This window comes from Sus scrofa, chromosome 2, assembly GCF_054392235.1.
Source record: "Sus scrofa isolate SSC_HxYL_T2T_F1_AM1 chromosome 2, Sscrofa_HxYL_maternal_Yorkshire_Landrace_v2.0, whole genome shotgun sequence".
NCBI lineage: Eukaryota > Metazoa > Chordata > Mammalia > Artiodactyla > Suidae > Sus > Sus scrofa.
The window spans coordinates 159519695-159542342 of record NC_139384.1 but is presented as its reverse complement, the minus strand read 5'-3'; the positions used below and the strand labels follow the sequence as shown (position 1 = coordinate 159542342).

The 22648-nt window shown below is 42.5% G+C and overlaps 1 protein-coding gene across 2 annotated transcripts; it reads left to right on the top strand.

Moving 5' to 3' along the window:
- The first annotated feature begins 782 nt into the window (after positions 1–782).
- On the top strand, positions 783–15864 carry C2H5orf46 (chromosome 2 C5orf46 homolog). 2 transcript variants are annotated; one of them, XR_014839026.1, is made up of 5 exons: positions 783–893; positions 5208–5343; positions 10184–10241; positions 13631–14309; positions 14413–15864. XR_014839026.1 is itself a non-coding variant. In XM_003354349.3 (4 exons), the coding sequence occupies exons 1-3, from the start codon at positions 806–808 to the stop codon at positions 10230–10232; spliced, it is 273 nt and encodes a 90-aa protein (XP_003354397.2). In that variant the 5' UTR covers positions 785–805; the 3' UTR covers positions 10233–10241; positions 13631–15864. The 2 variants fall into 2 exon arrangements, 1 of the variants encoding a protein (XP_003354397.2); XM_003354349.3 differs by having other exon boundaries at positions 785–893; positions 13631–15864.
- Positions 15865–22648: the final 6784 nt, after the last annotated feature.

Genomic DNA, 22648 nt, shown 5'->3' with positions numbered 1-22648 from the left:
CCTATTAGGTCCTTTAGAAGTACTGTTAGCTCAGCCTGGGAGAACAAGAATGACTTTGCCAAGGAAGTGAAATCAAAGCCGAGACCAATGCCAAGCCCGAGATTAGGCTCCTTAAAGATTCACAAGTGAATCAAGTACTCTGCCCTTAAGAGATCTAAAGGCTGAAGGAGAAGAGAGCTATTAAAGTAGTTAATTCCCAAACAACCGGTCAAGGCTGGTACATGGCACGTGATGGAGCGGCTCTCTGGAGTGGGGAGAATGGCTGTGAGGAGGTTGGACAGAAGGGGCATCTGAACCTGAGCCTGAGGAGTAAGTGGGAATGCATCCTGGGGAGGCAATGGGGAGCACGTCCCAGAAAAACACAGGGCACAGCCAAGGCAAGGGGGTGTGTAAGGGCATGTCAAGTTGGGGACAAGTCACCAGCTCAGCGCTTGGGAGAGAAGCCGAGCACACAGGGAGGCGAATAGGTGCCACTTGCCAATCCGACTTGTTGCAATCTGCTCGGCCCTGAAGAGCAATTCTGCCTGACACCCATCCAACTGTCAACACTGGCAGTGGAACCACCTACAGAAGAATTATCCCAGCACCATTTAATATACATTAGAAACACCAAAAGAGTTTTTCTTTCCCTATCTGAAAAATTCGTGGTTTGAAAGACAGGGCAGGGCTCATGAGCAGAGATCCAAGAGCAAGCTGTGCTGATATCTTATGCAACAACCTAAATTCCACAGCGGATGAGGTCACCTATAGATGCCGTATAAATGGAGCCAGGCTTCAGGTGCCTCTGAACCATTTATCCGCATCGATGCCCTCTGCTCCAGACATGGCTGTCTCAGTGCTTCGGCTGACAGCTTTTTTGGGACTGCTTATCCTAACCCTGACCTGCCAGGCGGGTAAGTACTTCAGACGGCAGTGCGCGCCGTGCGGTAGTGAGCCCGATTGCAAGAAGCCAGTGGTGCTGATCTACTGATCTGGAATCTACGGGGAGCGGGGGTGAGGGAGCTTTGGGCACCGCAGAAAAAGCACTGGACTGGGAGACAAGAGGCAGATCTCCTAACGAAAAGAAAGTAGGATTTTTATTCAAATCTTTCCTCAGGGACTGCATGGAATTTAGACTGATTTTGTGCTTACATCTTCATGTGATCTAGTGATGCTATGATATTATAAATTCCTTGAGCGCTGGGGATGTTTATGTTTTAATGATTATAACTAAGAATACGCAAAGGTGAAGAGTCTGGAATAAGACTCCTAGGCACGGCTCCACTTCTTACCAGAAATGTGACTTCGGGCCCGGTATCTCACCTCTGTGGGCCTCACACTTAAAAGGGAGTTTCAAGAGGTAACTTTCTCATTTAGTGCTCATGGAGATTCCATAAAAGAGACAAAATACACTGGAAGAGTGTCTGGTCTACAGTAAGCACTCAATAAATACCGTTACTGTTGTCAGGTATGTTCTCATTGGATTCTCACAATCCTTTGAAGTAAACATGGACAGTTTCATCATGTCCCTTTTTGCAGGTAAACAAACCAAGACTGCCGAGGGAGAGTCACGTGAGCATAGACACAGGAAGTGGGCCCTGGGACTCAAACGCGAAGGCCTTCGATCCTTTCTTTTCTAAAGCATCTCCTTCTTTCATGTCTTTCCAAGCACACAGGGGACCACAAGGCAGCATATGCAGAATTAGTGAATTTTTGATCTGAGAAGACCATGAGCTCTTAACCCGTCTTCCTTCAGAATGATAGGTCAGAAAACACACACAGTACAAATATTTACCATCAGAGCCTTTTGAGCTGTTCTAAATGAAACCTGGCAGAACTCACACGCTTGGCCACCTGCTCACCACCACCAAACACACTCCAACAGAGCTCCTTCAGGGAAGGCCTCAAAAGACGACAGGGTTCCATCTGCTCCTAAAGTAATCACCATACTTATATCCTAAATGTAAAAGGATTTATATCCTAAATGTAAAACATATAAAGGTGAGATTTCTATCCTAGAGACCAGTCTCAGGTTTGGCTCTCGTAATCTTTGAAACTGGTTAAATCAGTTCAGTACTTTGAACCTCAGTTTCTTCATCTGGAAAATGGGATAAGTGTCAACTTTGCCAGGTCAAATGAACACGCTTTTTTAATCACTTGACGAACTGTAAAAACTGCATAAATATCAGCATTACTGTACTTTTTCAGAACTTAATGATTATACTGATCAAGAAACTCAGCTAGTTAATGTAAATAAAGGCTATCCCATGTGATATTTGAAAGGAGAAAATATTCAACTACTCGCCCTGATAACCTGTTTCTGGTATGTCACATTTCTTAATTTTTATTATTTTTTGCAACACTTTCAAATTTCCTAATATTTTAGCAGCACTTAACATTTTTCATGATTTCTTTATGCACAAAAGGAGAAAGCTACTAAGAGTCATTCTATCGCTATTATTATTATTAATAATAACAATACAGTGAGCATTTATTGTGGGCTTATCTTAGGCCTGGTACTGCACTAAGTAGTTTATATAATATAGATGTATGGATATAAGTATATGAAATACATATATGTAATATATATATACACACACACACAGTATTGTTCAGTCTTGACAATGACACAAGGAGGAAATTGAGAGACAGAGTAATTAAATATTATTTATAAGGTCACACAGTGAAATTTTTGCTGGAAATATGTATGAAGTCAGCTACACAGGACTCTAAAGCATGACTGCCCACATGCTAATGCTTCTCATTATGTGAGCCGAGGGCTGGGGCCAAGGGTTTGAGCTTCACACATACTCCAATCCAGGGCTCCTTGCATGTTGAAACGTTAGCATTTACTGCCAAATTAAGATTCAAAGTTGATGAAATTAAAGTTGTAGAAGTAGACAAACAGGAACACAGAAAAAAAGAACTCACTTTTTATGCAAGGAATTTCTGGTTTGCCCCTGATAAAGGTCTCCAGGGAACAGCTGTTTGAAGTCAGTTCTATATGATTTAAGAAACATACTATATGGAATTTTATAAAAACTTAGGTTCAGACCCTGGCTCAGCCACTTTCTAGATGTGTGGTTTTGGGTGCGTCATTGAATTTCTCTGAGCATCTCTTTTCTCTTCTGTAAAACTGTCATACTATCCCTGAACTGAATAAGGATTAGATATGTGATGAAATTACAAACAAGCCTCCTCGTGCCTCCTCTTCCCATAATGATGTCAAACCAATTCCTGTCACCGTGGTTGCCCACTTTGGCTAAGGGGCATGTTTGTATATGTCCATTTTTGCTCTAACTCCTAACACATGCTATGTCCATGGTAGCAGGCTCAAAAACATTTCTTGAGTGAAAAAACCAACAACTGAGTGAATGAATACTTGGTAGGTAGTACCTTGATCTCAGAATTGTGGCGTTGCTATCAAATCTTTTATTATGGCCTCTAGTAAATAATTAATGTTTGCAGAATTGAAAGCCCTATTTTTTACTGAGCGTTTCTGTTTTAGGACACAATATACGTGCAAGTCTTCTAATTTGACAGCCTCCACACCAAAAGCTAATGACACCTCCTCTGTTCAGAGTTGCCAGGCCTATTGTCCACGAGTTGGGACTTGAATCAAATTTCATGTTGGGATTGACAGATAAAATGTAGGATGCTCAGTTAAAGCTGAATTGCAGATCAACAATAAATATTTTTTAACTGAAGTATTTCCTAAATATTCCCATTCTTATAGTTAAAATGTTTTGTTGTTTATCTGCAATTCAACTTTTTTTTTTTTTTTTTGGTCTTTTGTCTATTTAAGGCCACACCTGTGGCATATGGAGGTTCCTAGGCTAGGGGTCTAATCGGAGCTGTAGCTGCTGGCCTACACCACAGCCATAGCAACACAGGATTCTAGATGCATCTGCAACCTACACCTCAGCTCATGGCAACTCTGGATCCTTAACCCAGAGAGCGAGCGTAGGGATCAAACCCACATCCTCATGGAGGCTAGTGGAGTTTGTTAACCACTGAGCCATGACGGGAACGCCTCTGCAATTCAGCTTTAACTGGGCATCCTCCTGTATTTTATTTAGCAGATCTGCCAACACTACTCGTGAAGCTGCAGTAAAACTAAAGGACAAAGGTCCTACTTTATCTTAGCACCAGAGTCCAGAGCGGTGGCCGTTCGTACCTGCCAACTGCCCCTCTTCCATTGCTTTTAATCTTATGAAGCAGTTGGACTACAAAGCAAAGCTAACTGCCCCCCAGGACCCTGCATGTCACCACCCGCACTCTCTGGATCCTTGGCCTCCTTCCAAAGGGCACTCGGTTAAATGTTAAGAGTAGGGGACCTGCAGTTACAGTCCCATCATCTCTTGTTACCTGTATCATCTTCTGCTAATTCACCTTCTCTGTCCAGTGAGCTAAAATCCACATACCCGCAAGACTGAGCAAGCTTAAAGTTACATTACACATGAGCCGTCGAATCATCATTTGCAGAGCTGTCGGATGATACGTACATGTGATAGAACTTCTCCTTGTCATCATAGTTAGTATATACTTTCAATCATGTAGCACATTTGTGGTTATATATCCTAACTTTTCCGTTCATCCCAGAACACATACGAATCCCGATTTTCATACCAGACACGGAATTGAATTGTGTTTCTGCCACTTACCAACTCCAGGGCTCTGACCGGCTTCTAAACCTCTCTTGAGCTCCATCTCTTCATCTTGAGCTTGGGGTAATTATTTTGCCTCGCTCATAGGGTTGCTGTGAGAATAAAATGAGATAATGCATGTAGATTACCTGTCACAGGTATGTGCTCAGCAAATGCTACCTACTCTTGCATCACCCTCACTACTGTCACTGCCACGGCCCCAGGGATACATAAGGAAAAAACGCTAAAACCAAGCATTCTGTATTTCAGCCCTGATATTTACTAGCTGCTGAACTTTGAACAAGTTATGTAACCTCCATGGGCTTAAGTTTTCTCATTTGGAAAGAGAACCGGTGTCTACCTAAGCATCAGTATCTGCTGGTTGGTCTGTTTGGTTTTAGGAATAAATTTCAGAGGGCACGTAAAGACATTAACCATGCCGGCATTAAATGGGCAGTAAACACAATTATACGAGAAGAATTAGTGAGGGGGGTTCTAAGGCTCTAGGGCTCCCCACGGTGAAAGAAACTTGCCTTTCCTCCTGCTAAGAACCACCCCTGAGATTCTGTTCTGTTTTTTCAGATGTCAAGCCCGATGTCAAGCCCAGTGACTCGGGCAAGAACCCAGAGCCAGAGTTCCCCAAATTCCTCAACCTCTTGGGCTCGGAGATCATTGAGAACGCGGTGGAGTTCATTCTGCGCTCCGTGACAAGGACCTCGTAAGCTCTGAGACAAACATGCTTTTGTCCGGTTTGCTGTTGGTCCTGACCGCATGGCATTAGAAGGATGAGAAGGAAAATCGCATGCATGCCATGCACTATTTTAACAGAAGAGCGTGGCTTACCTTAAAATAAATGTGCCTCTGGATGAATTTCCCTGAACTCTTGAACATTCCCCCAAGGAATTCTTTGGAACAAAGGGTTCCATAAAACAGTTTTTATTTCAGGACCAAGTAGGGAGGAAGAAGAACAGAGGCTCATTAGAAAGCCAGGTTCTCGCCCTGATGAGGTGCTACATCCCAGGTGATCTGGGCTAGGTCCTGGCTGAGCACCTCAGTTTATTCATCTGTAAAGATGAAGGGATTAAAGGACCCCCCACCCAATGCAGACACTGTAGTTGTTGGTGAAACTGGTGGGTAGCTATGTGCTCAGTCGTGAGCAGTGTGATGAGTCTGGCCTTTATTTTCTAGTTTGAGTTCACCGTCATGGCTAATCTCTCCTCTGAGACAATGGAGAGAAGGTCTCCACTGAGGGTTTGCTTTGATCACGAAGGATTTGCCTTGAAGGCAGAACACACAGAATTTTCCCAGCGTTTTCAACCTGCTTCCAGCTCCTGTGCCCAACTCCAAGTACATCCTGTGCAAGTTGACACAGCTCTGATTTCTGCTTCCACTTTGCCCTTCATTCTCCTGACATTAAGCTCCCCAGTTACAGCTCTCCAGGGTCTGACTCATTCTGAATTTCTAGCTGCTTTCAGTCTTCACTTCTCTGAGCCTCTGCTCTCCAATTCTCTCCATCACAGCCCCCTAAGCAGAGTGAAAAAAGCGTGGCCTCTTACTCACCAGCCTCCTAATCGCCCAGAGACCTGCTACATGATGCAACCCATCCTGAACCATCCTGGGGCAAGGATACCGCTAGGCTTTTCAACAAGCTGTCAGGTGATTCTAATATACAACAGATTTTTGAAAGCCCTTGATTGGATGCTCTGGGCTACATGGCTGGGCCTTAAAGGGCCATATACCCTTTAAATTTGTATTCATATTTGTGTAGATGCGAATTTTTGTATTTGTCTAGGGAAAGTGCTTATGACTTCATAAATAGATTCTCCAAAATGTCTATGGCCAGTAACAGATTCCAGCCACTTCTATATGGAAGTTATCCGGGGTGATTTTGTCATCTCTGATGTACTTTAATCAATATATTACTGTCATGTGAATGGGCAGGATTCTGCTACAATCATCATGAACCAACTGTTATAACTCACAGATGTTTATTGTGTATTTTAGTTTTTCCTATCGTGGTTGCTTTGGCAACTGTTGCGCTGCCATGATTGTTAGTGTAAACAAGGAGAAAACTGATAAACAGATAAAAGTAACAGGGATTCCTGATGTGGCTCAGCAGGTTAAGGACCTGACATTGTGTCTTTGAAGATGCTGGTTTGATCCCTAGCCTCGCTCAATGCATTAAAGAGCTGGTTTTGCCACAAGCTGCCGCTTAGGTGGCGGAGGTGGCTCAGACCCTGAGTTGCTGTCTTAATGGCATAGGCCGGCAGCTGCAGCTCCAATTCAACCCCTAGCCCAGGAACTTCTATATGCCACAGGTGTGGCCATAAAAAAGGGAAAAAGAAAGAGTAACACTCATTATGTACAAAATACATATTAGACGCCAGTTGAATTCATACTGTTACAAATGACAACGATGCTGATGCAAAGAATTAGAACAATAATAACGCTTTGGATTCCTTCCCTAGGAAATTCCTCAGATATAAAATAGCACTTGTTTTCTCTGTTATCTCCGAAAGTTGACCATCTGAAATACTAAGGAATGACTGGGTTCGGAAATGGCCCCTCTTTTACCCTCTTTCCCTCATTATATTCTGAGGGAAATGTAATTTTTTTTCTGTTCTGGGAACTTACAATGGTCTCAGGTGCTCTGCTCTTGCTTTAAATGCTGCAAATGCTCTTTGGCCTAAAATGATTTTTTCCCCCCTCATTAGCTACTGCTATGTTCTGCCTTTCATCCAAAAGTCACCTCCTCTTTAGAAAACAATTCTATAACCACTCTTATTAATTAATTCTTCCATTCCCTGGTTATTCTCTATCACTTTGCCTTGTTACCAATGTCATTATAACATATATCACCATCTCAAACAATTTATTTACTTTAATTGTGTAACTATATGAAAGTAGAGACCAGATGTATCTAACTCATTGCTATAGCATAGTTCCAAGTCATTAGGCACTCAGTAGAGTTACTGAATTAATTAAATAAGGAAGGGGATCTTAGAGTTCACATCTGAAGCCCACTTACCCCAATTGACGGAGGCATCTTGAGGGAACTTTGTTGAAAGACACAGCGGTTCTTGCTCAAGGGAACAGACCTAGTTGGCCTCCCTCTGGCCAAGAAAAGACCCTAAGTATAACAGAGGATGGGAAGTATGAAGAGACTATCAAGAGGTATTCCTAAGAACTTAATATGTGCTTGGCGTTCCCATTGTGGAGCAGTGGAAATGAACCTGACTAGCAAACATGAGGTTGTGGGTTCGATCCCTGGCCTCTCTTATCTTAGTGGGTTAAGGATCTGGGGTTGCTGTGGCTGTGGCTTAGGACAGCTACAGCTTACAGCTATAGCTCTGATTTGACTCCTAGCCTGGGAAAGGAAGTGGTGCAGGAATTGTGAAAGAAAAAAAAAATCCAGGCTGTAAACCCTATATCCTCAAAGAATTTGCAGCCCTTATTGTATAAGATGACATGAGAAATGCAATGATGTCCAAAATGCTAAATGAGGTAAATGCCAGCCAAACATAGAGTTAATGTCTACGGAAAGGAGCTGTCACTGGGACCAGGATGCTTAGGAGAGGGCTGATGGCAAAGGTGAGACGCAATTTGAGTCTTAAAAGACTCGACGAGATTTGATTAGAAAGGGAGAAAGACAGGAGTGATGGAACTTCCTAAAGATACGTTGCTTTATTTACTCCTATGTATCTGATGCCTGAGTACTGTGTCAAGCACACAATAAATTCTGGATATGTGCTTTCACGGCAGTGAATAGACTGGCTTGCTCCCTTCACTTACCTTCTGGATGACTTTGGAGCTATATGATCTGCCTTTTGGTCACCATTGTTCTAAAAAATATCCATGTTATTAATTCCTTGGACCCTTTGAGAAGCCTCCGGTTCTTGGGAATTTCACTGCAACCCCCTGGAGTTTCCATGGTCTGACATGTTCTTTGTTCTCTCCTTACCTCAAGACTTTCTTGCGCATGCTTTTGATTTGACTTTTCTTCAGGCATCTGCCCCTTAAACATCATTGCTCCTCAAAACTCCAAATGCATAGCCCACCTGATTTTTAACATCACAGCTTCCACATTCAGAATTGTACTTACATGGTGATGTGCTTCAAATTCAAATGTCTATTGCTCTCTTTTTTCCCCCGGAGCTATAGCTGAAATAACCCATTGGTTATTAAAACCCTACCTAGGTTTTCCATCAATACCTCAAATTCGGCTGGTCTAAATTCAAGGCCATCCTCTCACAAACCTGCTCCTCTTCCCTTGTCCTTATCTTAATAAATCACATGCCCCATCCACCCAGAATCTAGATACCTCAGGTCTTTGATTCTCCCTGCTCATCACCCCCTCCATTCAGTCACTAAATATTCTACCTCCAAGGGATTTTTTTCTTATACTATTCCCTTTCTTCAACTCCACTGACAAGTTGGTCCAGCTGAGCCCTTCATCACCTCTTTCCAAAGCTCTTCTCATTAGATCTATCATTAGTTTCACTGTTCCTGCCTCTCCCCACTCCAGTCCACCCCTAACCTATTAACAGAGCTGTGTAACAAAAGCAAATTTGCTCCCGTCACTGGCACTCCATTGCCCACAAATTCAGGGCACATGCATTCGGCTGATGATAAAAGTCTTCCCTGGTACTAATATAGCTTTCAATCATAGCTCTTACTTCAGAAGCCAAACACCTGATGCCCCAGTGTCAAGTAATTTCCGTTTCAGAGCAGGTCATGGTTGTTTAAACCTGCAGTTATCTTTACATATGATTTTTTCTCTGTCTCTAGTGCCTGACCCCCAAACCCCAACTCCATTATGTTCATCTGCTAGATCTAATAATTTTATAAAGTCCAATCCAAAGACACACCCCTACAAGTATAAAATTCAGATATTCAGACACTGGGATTTCATAATGCTTTGCAGGATCCTCCATAACGGCTTTTCATCCCTTGTTATTTTAAATTATTTGCATCTGAATGCCTCTTTTTTCTCCACTAGTGTAGAACCACCTCACAGACCACTTTAGTCATCTTTTATTTTCTCAACAGCTGCTCCACACCCAATCCTTGAAGAGGGCAGTGGGCTCTGGCATTAATTCATGATTCTGGAGACCAAAGTTTTAGACTTTGCCTTGCAATGCACCAGCCATCTGATTGGGACGGGTTGTTTAATCTCTTTAGCTCCAAAGTTTTTTTTTTCAAGGATTAAAAATTTTATTTATCCATTAAACAAATATTTATTAATCCATACTACAAGCCAGGCATTGTTCTAGGTGCTAAAGATATATTATGGAACAAATATATCAAAATATCTGTCTTCATAGAGTTTATATAGGAATATACACCAAACTAATAGACATGTTGACAGATTTAAAGAGATAATTACACACAAATGGCTTGTCAAATATGAACTATAATGGAAATCTTAGACCTTATTACTTTATCACTTAGGAAAACCTAGAGAAGAAAAATATTACAAGTATTACAAGATACCCTAGTGATCGTTCTAATATTCTTGTTCAGTCTAAATCATAATTCATTTTTTCTTTTTTTTCAAGAGGATTTGTGGAACTTGATGATAAACGAGGAGAACATGCAGCAAAGTGACTTCCCCAGGTGATTTTAACTTAAAAATTTACAACCAAAAGAATAGTATATTGACCAAAGGAAAAAGGGTCTGTCTGATTTATTTAATGAATTGGGGCACCTGCATCTACCCAAAAGTAGAAGAGTTGTAATTTGGGGGCAGGTTCTTTGTTCTTGAGGTCATCTTTTAAGATTGATTTTAAATAGATGTATTTTTAATATCTTAAAGTCACTGACTGAATACGATTCTCTTAAGCCTGATCGTGGAGGAGGGGGAAACAGGCTCGCACTGGGAGTTAGGGGACCTGGTCCTGCCACAACCCTGCTTGGAACTTGATTTCTGCAATTTCAACCTGAGAAAGAAGGGGCTTGAATGCACTAAAATCCAAAGACCCATGAAATCATGGAATTAGTTACTCCGGAGAAGAGCGGGGTCTGCAGAACCCAATTCCAGGAGAAAGGACTTGTGAGCTCTCTAAACCTGCACAGTTAGATTTATGGGCAAACAGTCTGGTCTGAGTGCCCAGAGACACCTGCTGTTTCCTTATCCAGTTCTCTCCTGAGAATGGCGATCAAAATATAAGTACAAAATGTCAGACCTGGGAAAGTAGTTCTGTAAGTAACTAGCATGAACTTCGTCCTTAAGTCTGTTTTAGGCGTTCAACTAAGCACTGTGTATACGTAGTACCTAAGTTAATTCTAACATTCCCTGTGGAAAATAGGTATTGTTCTTCTTAAAAGTTATATATAAGGAATTCAAGGCTCAGGGAGTTTAATGACTGTGGCCAAGTTTGGCATCTAATTTTGAGCCACCTGATTGCAGAGTCTGTGCTCTACCACTCAGCCATAGAACTATTGGTGCAGAGAAGAGAGTGGAGGAGACAGTAGAGTGATTAAGCTATGTGGTCCTTGACATGCTCCAGGCGCCCACAGAAAGAAAACACTACTCCTTTGGTTAGTTGAGCTACCTCATAAGCATCTCCAAGAAGCACGGCCTTTCCCAGCTTCTATCTTGTATCTGGTCTGAGAGTGTGCCTTTTCCCTCTTGGCTCCATTTCATAGGAAGGGAGAGATCAGCTTATGCTTACCATCATATTACCCTGGCCCTTAGCCCACCCTTTCCCACAAGCTTCTAAGGATGGAAATCAGGCTTGGGCGTTGGAATCAAGATATGCCCAACCCAGACACACCTGAATCTCACCCTCAAGCCATCGAAGCTTTTCAAAACACTTTGTTACGTATGCATTTTTCCATTCACATCTTCTCAGGGAAAGCCTACTTCTTATTGCAGGTCTCCTGACCCTTTGCCTTCATTCAGGCTGGTGGTACACACCTTACCCGGGCTCATTGGTGCCCACACCCTAGAGGTTCAGGGCATGAGACCTTCCAACAGGCAACAGCAAAGTTTAGAAAGAGCAAAAGGCATGGAGAAGATGTAAATTCAACGTCTACCTTGGCCTCTTATGGCTTATGTGACTGTGCAGAGGTCAGTGGGTCTCCCCGAGTGTCCCTTTACTCCTTATTAATATTTAAAATGTTAGAAACTTAATTGTTCCAGACATTAATGCTGGAATTTTTAAACTAAATATAAAAATCTTTGAGTGGATCCATGAACCCACTGAAGATGCCCTAAAGGCAGCAAGGACTGGCTCTGTCTAGGGTACGAAACACTTGGACTAGAGAGAAGGAAGCCTTGAAGGCAGAGATTAAATTTTGGTTTGATCAAGAGTGTCTCTTTATACCCCAGTGACTAGTAATTTAATAAACTGTTTTAAAAGTTGCATTTGTAGGATAATCACCTCATCTAATCAAAAGCACGTCATCACTTTAGAATGAATTAGCAATTCCCAGAAATGCCTCTCTCTCCAGTATAGAAAGTGTGGCCACAGTTCTAGGTATTTGCTAAATTAAGATAGGTAGATAAAGAGGTCGATATATAAATATCCCATCTTCCTCCTAGAAAATGTCTCTTCTCTGCATAGTTAATGCTTATCTAATCCACACCTACTATGTGTCAGACTCTGCCAATGCTGTCAAGGAGGATAACACTGTACCACCACTAAGAAGTTTCTAGCTGGGACAATCACAGTGCCCCCCAGGACCGTGCAGGGCAATAGTAAGTTACATGTAGAAGTGCCGTGGACACGGCTTGGAGAAAAGATGCTAAAGGAAGACCTGGAGGCAGGTGTCGGCATCAACGTGCTTCATCAGGAAGGTGAATCTCTGCATATGCAGTCTCAGATGATGAGCCTCAGTGGCAAGTTCTCCAAAACAGATCATCCAAGAATTAATCCCCCAATTAATCGGAGATTCTCCCAACCTCTGCTCGCTCACAGTGGCATGATTTCTTGATGTTAATAGACTTACAATCTTAACTCCTAAGGTCCTGCATTTCTTGAAATCATGAGGATTCAAGTCTTCAGTGTCTTAAGTCATTTGACATCCTAAAGTAACTTTCTTATGTTAAAATAAGAATCTGATGAACCTCACTAGACTATTAAGATTGTTGGAGAATGGAGTTCCTGTCATGGCGCAGTGGTTAACAAATCTGACTAGGAACCATGAGGTTGCGGGTTCCATCCCTGGCCTTGCTCCGTGGGTTAAGGATCTGGCATTGCCATGAGCTGTGGTGTGTCGCAGATGTGGCTCAGTTCCCTGAGTTGCTGTGGCTGTGGCTACAGGCTGGTGACTACAGCTCTGATTGGACCCTAGCCTGGGAACCTCCAAATGCCGTGGGTGCAGCCCCAGAAAAGGCAAAAAGACAAAATGCACACACAAACACACACACACACACACACAGATTGTCAGAGAAGTAAAAGATGAAAAGGCACTTGGTGAATTCTAAATATCTCTACACATTTTGTGAATTAAGGGAGAGTGTACTTGGACACGCTTGATGACATGTTTTGACTTGCAGGTCCCTGCTTAGTGAGGGAGCTAGGACTAAATACATTTAGTAAGAAATCCTCACGTAGCTAAGGAGCAAAACTGCAGATGGGGCTGACATCACTCTATCCATCTCATGAAGTCTGATGGGAAATGTTGCTTTTAGAATTTAGAGCAGGAAAAAAAATGTGCCTTTCCCTAAGAATAGCTTCCTCTTTTTCTGATCATAAGATTTATGCAGCTTGGTTTATTTCATTTATTTATTTTTCCTGTCTACTCAGAAACTCAAAGTGAAACTGATGACTCAATTTGTCCCAGTGTTTACTATATGCACCGTCTCCCTCCATCCCTCTTGTAGATTCTTGTCTCATTTATCTTGCATTCTCATTTTGTTGTTGTTGCCTCTTTCCTCAAATAAACTGCTGAGGCATAAAAATGTTGAAGAAAAGATGAAAACATCTTTATGTTTTTATTAAGCCTTAAGCCCTCCCTAGCTGATAATTGTTTTCTTCTCTCTGGTTTGTGTTTCTAAGGACACACCTACAGGGCTCCAGAGTAAGCCAAGGGCAGCCAAATCCTGCTTTTCCGGTTCTTCTGTTTTACCAGTTCTCCAGCACAGAGGCCTCTCAAATCAGCTCCCAGCAAGTTCTTAGAATCAATGAGCTCCTTAGCAAGTTCAGGCCCTGGCTTCAACCAAACACAGCTTGTTTTGAACATCCTGACTGCATTGTTGCTTCTACAAGTCAGAATCAATGTGTCTCCTTTGCGGTCACATAGCCTAGTTCATTACGAAGATTTTTGTTAATGGGAGTAAACTTTCCTGAGTATGTTTAAGGTTTTTAATGAAACAAAAATATGAAACTTATAAAAATTATTATTATCCAGAATAATGGAAGGACATTTCAAGCTAAGAGAACCCAAATTCAGGTAACATGACAAGTCCAAAGTCACAGAACCAGTAAATGACAGAAAGAGGACTTGAACCTGACTCCAAAGAACAAGCTCTGAACCCCTAAAAATGTACGAAGTTTCAGAGTTGAAAGTTTCTAAAATCCTTTGTGGAAAAGTCTTTCAAAAAATCTGAGCCCACTCTCTTGGGCTAGTAAATTGAAAATTGACCTTTTCTTTCTTTCTTTCTTTCTTTCTTTCTTTCTTTCTTTCTTTCTTTCTTTCTTTCTTTCTTTCTTTCTTTCTTTCTTTTCTTTCTACAAGGTTATTGCTGTTCCACCATCTTTACTGTTCTCACGGACGAGCAGAGTGCCCTTAAGGACACTTGAAAAGGGTGGATGGACCAGTCCTTGGCAGTCTAGTGCAGCCTTTTCACTTCTCCCACCCCCTTGCCACACGGACCTGGGTCACCAGGCCATCAGTGCAGTTCTTGGTCACGGAGGACTGAACCATTGTTGAACCTGACCCAGCTGAGGCAGGAAGGTTCTCACAGAATGCCCTAAAGTGGACGGTATTACAGGACTGAACTCATAAAGCACAATGACAATATGGCAGTGGTCTAGTCCAGAATAAAACACTATGTGCTTCTGCTACTGAGTTCTCCAGGGTTGTCCTGGTCCTACCCTTCCCAGGGAACTTCTCTGAAAACAATTCCAGCGTATTGTCAACAAATCTTGTGTTTGTCTTCCTACTTGTACACACTAAGCCAGGATAGGCTTGCCTTCCACACAAAGAACCCTTAATCATGAAGATAGCTAAGCAAAGAGTGCACACCTACTAAATACTGGAAAATACATATGACTTCCTATAATCAATTTATATAATCCAGAGACGTCCAGTTCCTTGTTGTTCCTAACTTCACTGAAATAGAATTGACATACAGCACTGTGTAAATTCACAATGTACACCTGATGCTCTGATGTGCTTAGACATTGCAAAATGATTGCCGCAACGAGGTTAGTTAACGCATTCACCCCACAGGTTACCATTATTGTCACAAGGGGAATTTCTAAGGCTTACTTTCTTAGCCACTGTCAAGTGCACGGTACAGTATGAACTAGGGTCCCCGTGCTGTACACTGGATGCCTAACTTACTCATCATCTCCCTGGAAGTTTGTAAACTTAACAAGCTTGGCCATTTCTCCCACCTCTTCCTCTGCCCCTGGCAACCACCAACCTCCTACTCTGATGACTTCTAGGATTCACATGTAAGTGCGGTCATACAATATTTGTCTTTCTCTGTCTATTTTCCTTCACTTAGCCTAATGTCCTCACCATTTATTTATTTTGTTGCAAATGGCAGGGTTTCCTTCTTTTTAAGGTTGAATAATATTCCATTGTTTGTGTATGTACCACATCTTCTTTATCCCTTCATCCACTGGCAGGCACGGGTTGTTTTCATGTCTTGTCTGTTGGAATTAATGCTGCGTTGAACATGGAGATGCAGGTATCTCTTTGAGATAGTGACTTTATTTCCTTTAGAAAATAGAAGTAGGGCTGCTGGTCACAGGTAGTTCTACTTTTATTTTTTTAGGAAATGGTTTTCATTATGGCTGCACCATTTTACCTTCCCACCAACAGTGTACAGGGGTTTCCTTTTCTCCATATCCTTGCTAGCACTTGTTATCTTGCATCTTTGATAGTAGTCATTTTAGCAGGTGCGAGATGATATTTCCCTATGACCTTGATTTGCATTTCCCTGTTGACCAAGGATGTTGAGCACCTTGTATGTCAGCCATTTGTATGTCTTCTTTGGAAAAAAATGTCTATTCAGGTCCTTTTCCCATTTTTTTAATAAAAAAAAATTTGCTATTGAGCAGCATGAGTTCTTTTTATTTTAGAAGGTAATCCCTCACCATATATATGATTTGCAAATCTTTACTCCCATTCCAATGGTTATCTTTTTATCATGTTGATCATTTCAATACTGTGCTAATTTTAAACATCATATCCTTTTCACCAAGGATCTGACATGCATCTGACATGCAGACTGATTCTTTTTTTTTTTGTCTTTTTTGTCTTTTGTCTTTTGTTGTTGTTGTTGTTGTTTCTGCTATTTCTTGGGCTGCTCCCGAGGCATATGGAGGTTCCCAGGCTAGGGGTTGAATCGGAGCTGTAGCCACTGGCCTACACCATAGCCACAGCAACTCGGGATCCGAGCCGCGTCTGCGACCTACACCACAGCTCACAGCAACGCCGGATTGTTAACCCACTGAGCAAGGGCAGGGACCGAACCCGCAACCTCATGGTTCCTAGTCGGATTCGTTAACCACTGCACCACGACGGGAACTCCCCAGACTGATTCTTCCAAACAGATGTACCCAAATACCTCTTCAGATGCTGAGGGTCTAATTTGTGCCTGGGAAATATATTTGCTATAAGTCCAGTAATCAGTGTACTCCCTATGTGAGGGAGACATGCCCTTTCAGAGCGTCTGTCTTTATCATCATCCATTTGTTGTACAATTTGAAACCATTCTCTCTTGTTGGTAAAAGAGCAAAACACAGCACAACAAAATGAAGAACAACAACAACAAAGCAGGTACTAAATCGGTACTGGATTTGGTGCACTGCAAAGAAATATCTAAGATGTCCTATGACCTATGGAGATTTTGAAGCTTCCCAATTGCTTGACGAAGCACATTTCCTCTTCCTACCCCTTGTTACCTCTCTTCCCGCCGTCCAATAGGACCCCTCTCTGCAGATGGCAGGGACACCTGTTTTTGAAGAGATAGAATCTCTTGCATCTTCATGGTGTTTCTCTTTTATGATCCCTTCACCCTATCATCTCACTGTCATCCTGCAATTGCAGTCCAGTGGCTGAAACCTGGTCAGGCAGTATTTTCTCCACATGAAGACAAGAAACCTGAGGTTCAGGGAAGCTAATCAACCTCACGTCTAAGATAGAAGAGCTGATGGAGCCTGAGTGGGAGGGTGGTCTAAGCTCCAGCACAGCTCTGCTGTCCTGTGATGCCCTGAGGATATAATCCACAGCATCACATCCCAACGTCCCTACCGTGACGCCAGCACTCGAGGGAACTTACGGCTTGCACTTCGTAGAAATGCTAAGCAGAAAGAGTGCTTCTCTTAAAATGTCAACTGTGTCAACTGCTTCTGCTACTTCCCATCTCACTCTGAGCAAAAGCCATATTTTATATCTTTCTTTCAGGGGTGGCTGAGAACCTGCCTGAACTACCCGTGTCACGATGCTTCTGCTGCCACTTTCGCCTTTGTTTCCCCCCCCCCCGCCCCCGCTCTGGCCCCCCCGGGGCCCTGGCTGTTCTATAACATGCCAGCCATGTGCTTTCCTCAGAGCCTTGCATTTACTCTATCTGTTGCCTAAAATGCGTTCCCCCAGACGGCCACGTGGCTTGCTTCCTCTGTTCTTTAAACCTATTCTTGGGGATCACCTTCGCCATGAGACTTTGTTGGGTGCTCTGCTGAGAAGTGCACCATCTGACCCCCCATCTCTTGCCCCTTTGGGCGGCCGTATTTTGCTCCATAGCACTCAACGATTAGCATAGTGTTAAATTTTTTTAATTGATTTTGTTCTTTTTTATGCACCCTCAGCAGACTGTAAGCTCCATGAGGCAGTGATTTAATTTCTTTTGCTCAATATTCCTGGAACTATAGAGAACAGCTAGAGCAGAAACTCAGAGAATAACTGGCCACTAAATATTTGCTGTGTTCTGTATTAAGTAAGAAATTGAAATCGTAAAATTTCTACCCAGCACAAGAGAGTAAGGATGCAAAGCTGGTCCATAGTTCTTGACTTCAAGGAGCTCACAGTCTTGATGCATATTCTCAATTAACCATGCTCAGCATGGTGTGCTATAACCAAGGCACAGAACCAGGGTAGCCATTCACGCTCCCTTGGAAGAGCTGGGAAGACTTCTCAGGGGAATGATATTGGAGCTATATCTAGACAGAGAGAAAGGATTTGGAGACAAGGAGAAAGTGGATGAACAATCATTAAACACAGGGGACAACTTAAACCAAAGCTCAGACTGTGACAATGCTTGGCGTTCAACGGTGGCCCTTCCAAACTACCTAAGTTGGTTAAAAAATAGATATCTTTGGGTCATTACCCATGTTTAGACCTCCAGAAATGTCACATCATTTAATCCTCACTTCAGGAATTCGATATTAGTATTCACTTTTGAAATTATGCAATTGAGAACCTGGAAGTTTAAGGAAACTGCCCGAAATCACTCACATCACTTACACTGGAGCCTGAACTTGAAGACAAATCTGTGTGAGTCTAAAGCTCCTGGTTTTCACTTTACACAGGTTTTTTTTTTTTTTTTTTTTTGGTCAAGTTCAGGCTCCAGCAGTAGGGTTTGCTTTTTTTTTTTTTTTTTTTTTTTTTTGTCAGAAACTTTCAAAATGTAGCAATTCCCTAACTGGCCCAAATTGACACCCTATGGACAAAAATTAGCTTAGATCTATATCTCACAAGGTATGAGTAAATTTTTACTTTACTGAGGCATAACTGATGTATAATAAACTGCGCATATTTCAAGTATACAATCTGAAGAGTTTTTACAGTGTATACACCCACAAAACCACCACTACCATCAAGATAATGAATACATCCACTACTCTCGAAGGTTTTCTCTCGCCATTTGTAGCTCATTCCTCCCTCTACTACCCCCTCTTCTAGCCACAATCAACCACAGATGTGCTTTTGGATAACCACAGATTAGCTTGCATTTTATAGCATTCTGAGATTGACTTAGTTGTCCTTAGCGGTCCCATACCATGTTTTTAGTTCTGCCTCAGGCACCGAGACAACACTTACCACGACTAGGTGGCTTATGTGGGAGGAAGCCAAAATGCATTATTGATGTACTTCTAGCTCCAGGAAATATGTGAGGGATTCAGGGAGACTTCCAGCTTTTCAGTACGAGCTTCTTACCAAGGGGGGTAGAGAATGGAGTGTTGGGACTTAAAGCCAGACTAATTGTAGAAAACCTTGAGGGTAAACTAGTCAGATTCATTTCCCCTGCACCACAGTGGGAGCTCCTAATCATAAACTACTTATTGAAGGAGTTCCCACTGTGGCTCAGCAGAAACAAACCCAACTAGTATCCATTAGGACCTGGGTTTGATCCCTGGCCTTGCTCAATGGGTTAAGGGTCTGGTGTTGCCGTGAGCTACAGTGTGGGTCGCAGAGGCAGCTCGGATCTGATGGTGGTATGGCTTTGACTTAGGCCGGAAGCTGAAGTTCTGACTTGACCCCTAGCCTGGGAACTTCCATATGCTATGGGTGTGGCCTTAAAAAAAAATACTTCCTGAAATTATTACTGTGCTCCATGTACTATGCTAGGTACTGGACGCTTCCCTCTTGGAGTCACAGAGTGGGAGAGACAAATAATGACCACAATTTGACACCTAAGTAAAGAAGTGTATTTGAGAGACATGCTCTGGAAGGAAGGAACATGATTCTAACCAATGTTTCTCACCTGGATGGAGGGAGGGTTTCCTAAGATAGGGAGACCTGAGCTGTGATCTGGAAAAATGAAAAAAAAAAATGACGTGTAGGAAATGAGAAAAAATTCAGCAGACGTAAACTAAGGGGAAGCACTTACAAGTGAACAGAATTCGCAACAGCCCTGCATCAGGCTCCTCCAGTTCCAGAAGGTCAAGGTGTCTGGGGAACGAAGGCAGCAAAGGAGGAAAGCCCCTGCTCAGCCTATAGGACCTCGTGGGCGTGGTCAGGAGTTCATCCTTAACCCTAAGAGCAACGGAAAGCCGCCAAAGGATTTTAAGGATGAGGATGAGAATGATCATCAGTATATGTTGAAAGGATCCTTTGGCTGCTGTGAGGACCAGACTGAGGGGTCAGAGTGGAAACCGGAAGCCTGCTAGGAAGCTCGGACAGGAGCTGAGAGACACTTGGACGAGGCCGTGTCAGTGCAGGTGAACACGAAAGGAATCAAGAGGGTATTAGGAGATGAGGCGGATAGGACGGAAGAGGGGCTGAGTTGGAAATGATGTGTCAGGGAAAGGGATAAAAAAATGACTCCCAGGTGTCTGGCTAATAAAACCGGACATGTGGTGGTGCCATTCATGGAGATGGCGAGACTGGATACAAAACTGCCCATGACTCTTCTGGCTCCTAGGATAGAACCCGTGCTGTTACCATGACATCCGACACATGGTTTCACCTCTGTCTGCCTGTCCTCATCTCGCAACCCTTGCTCCTTCGCGTGGGTTTCAGCCGCACAGATGCTCTTTCAGTTCTTTGAAGAAACCAAGTTCTCCTGGCCCTCAGGATACCGGCATACTCAGGAACTTCAAGCCAGAATATTCCTTGGCCAAGATGAGTTCTTTACGAACTCAAGTCCCAACTCAAATGACCCTGCCAAACAGGGCATCCTTGACTCAGAATAAAAGAGAACCTCTTGTCATTATTACCATTCTTAAAAACCCTATTCCTTTCTTGTACTGTTCTGGTCATTATTCACTGATTGATTGATTTACTTAGTCTTTTGTCTTATTAGGGCCTCAACCATGGCATATGGAGGTTCCCAGGCTAGGGGTCCAATCGGAGCTGTAAGCCTCCAGCCTACACCACAGCCACAGCAACTCGGGATCCAAGCCTCGTGCAACCTACACCACAGCTCATGGCAATGCCAGATTCTTAACTCCCTGAGCGAGCCCAGGGATTGAACCCACATCCTCATGGACCCTAGTCAGGTTGGTTAACCACTGAGCCACGAATGGAACTCCTGGTGGTAATTTACAATCATCTATTTACCTGTATTTACTTGCCCGGCTTCTGTGTCTCTCTTTACACTGCAAAATCTGTGGGACCATGTTTGTGTTATCACTGTGTGCTCAATTTTTGGCAAAGATACCATAAACAGTATTCAATCACCACTTGCTGAATATAAAATATAAAGAGTTTATAGAGAGAACCTCATTAATAACCAACAATTGTTACCATGACTATTAGTCATATTAGTGGCTACAATTATTTAATCAGGAAGCAAGTTCTCATCTGACCAAGACACACACCTGGCTGGTGGCAGAGCAAAGACTGTGCTTTTTAAAAACGCTCAAAATAAAGCCAGAAGTAGTTAATAGAAATAAGGAGCATCAGATAATTTTCCCCTAGTTGTGTTTCCCACAGAAAAATTGAACACAATAGAAGGTGCTGATGGAGTTCCCGTCATGGTGCAGTGCTTAACGAATCCGACTAGGAACCATGAGGCTAAGGGTTCGATCCCTGGCCTCGCTCAGTGAGTTAAAGATCCAGCGTTGCCCTGACCTGTGGTGTAGGTTGCAGACGCGGCTCGGATCTGGCGTTGCTGTGGCTGTGGTGTAGGCCGGCAGCTACAGCTCCAATTAGACCCCTAGCCTAGGAATTTCCATATGCTGCAGGAACGGCCCTAGAAAAGGCAAAAAGTGAAAATGTCAAAAAAAAAAAAAAAAAGAAGGTGCTGATATTTCTCATTATTTATCTTGAATAGATATGTAAATAAAATGTTTTAAAGGCTAACAACCTGTGAGCACCCCCTGCTGTCTTTTATCTGCTTCAACAGCCTGCAAGCTTTCCAACTGGTTCTTTTTCATAATCTGTCTGTATTATTTGACTTAAAGATCAAGGCCAGAAATAACATGATTCATACAATGCATCTACAGACCCTCCCATACATCAAGCCAAAAAAAGGGATTTATTGCTTTCTTAGGCAGAACAGTCATAGCCTAAGCATCGTCTTGTGTCTCTAATCCATCTTTGCAGTTGGATCTTCTTGGACTTCAGCAACCCCAGAACCCAACTGCTCTTTTAAGTGGAAATTTGTGAGTAGGTATCAAAATTTTAAATACCAAAAAATTCTTTGCACTACATTTCTACCTCCAAGAGTTTTCTGTTGGGATAAGTACAAAAATAAATGTAAATGCATGGATGTTTACTGTAGAGCTTTTGATAATAACAAAAAATACGCTAGAAACAATTTAAATATTCACATAGATGTCAGTTTTTTATTTTTTGGTTTTTGTTTTTGTTTTGTCTTTTTGCCATTTCTCAGGCCGCTCCCTCAGCATATGGAGGTTCCCAGGCTAGAGGTCCAATCAGAGCTGTAGCCACTGGCCTACACCAGAGCCACAGCAATGGGGGATCCTAGCTGAGTCTTCGACCCACACCACAGCTCACAGCAACACCAGACCCTTAACCCACTGAGCAAGGCCAGGGATCGAACCCGCAACCTCATGGTTCCTAGTCGGATTCATTAACCACCAAGCCACGACGGGAACTCCAGATGTCAGTTTAAATAAGGTATCCTTACTCATATATGAATGCTTCTAAATGTGCAGAAAATATTTTGAAAAATCACATAGAACTGTTAACAGGTTTCATTGTGGGATTTAAGGAAGAAAGGAATAAAATTACATATGTGGTCATATGCATATATCATTACATACATAATTATACATACATATATATCATATAGTTATATGGCTTATGTTAAGTTGCATATGACATATATTTCCATATTCAGATTATTTTCATAATGTTGTAAATTAAACGCTGTATGTTTTGATAATCGTAGCATCACATCGCAGAGTTGTGAGAAATGACAGATCTCACATATT

Bases quoted from the DNA above. Each gene is read 5' to 3' on its own strand.
- C2H5orf46 (XM_003354349.3), top strand. From the start codon at position 806: ATGCCCTCTGCTCCAGACATGGCTGTCTCAGTGCTTCGGCTGACAGCT. The intron at 894-5,207 runs GTAAGTACTTCA...CTGTTTTTTCAG, and splicing joins AACCCTGACCTGCCAGGCGG to ATGTCAAGCCCGATGTCAAG. The intron at 5,344-10,183 runs GTAAGCTCTGAG...TTTTTTTTCAAG, and splicing joins CGCTCCGTGACAAGGACCTC to AGGATTTGTGGAACTTGATG.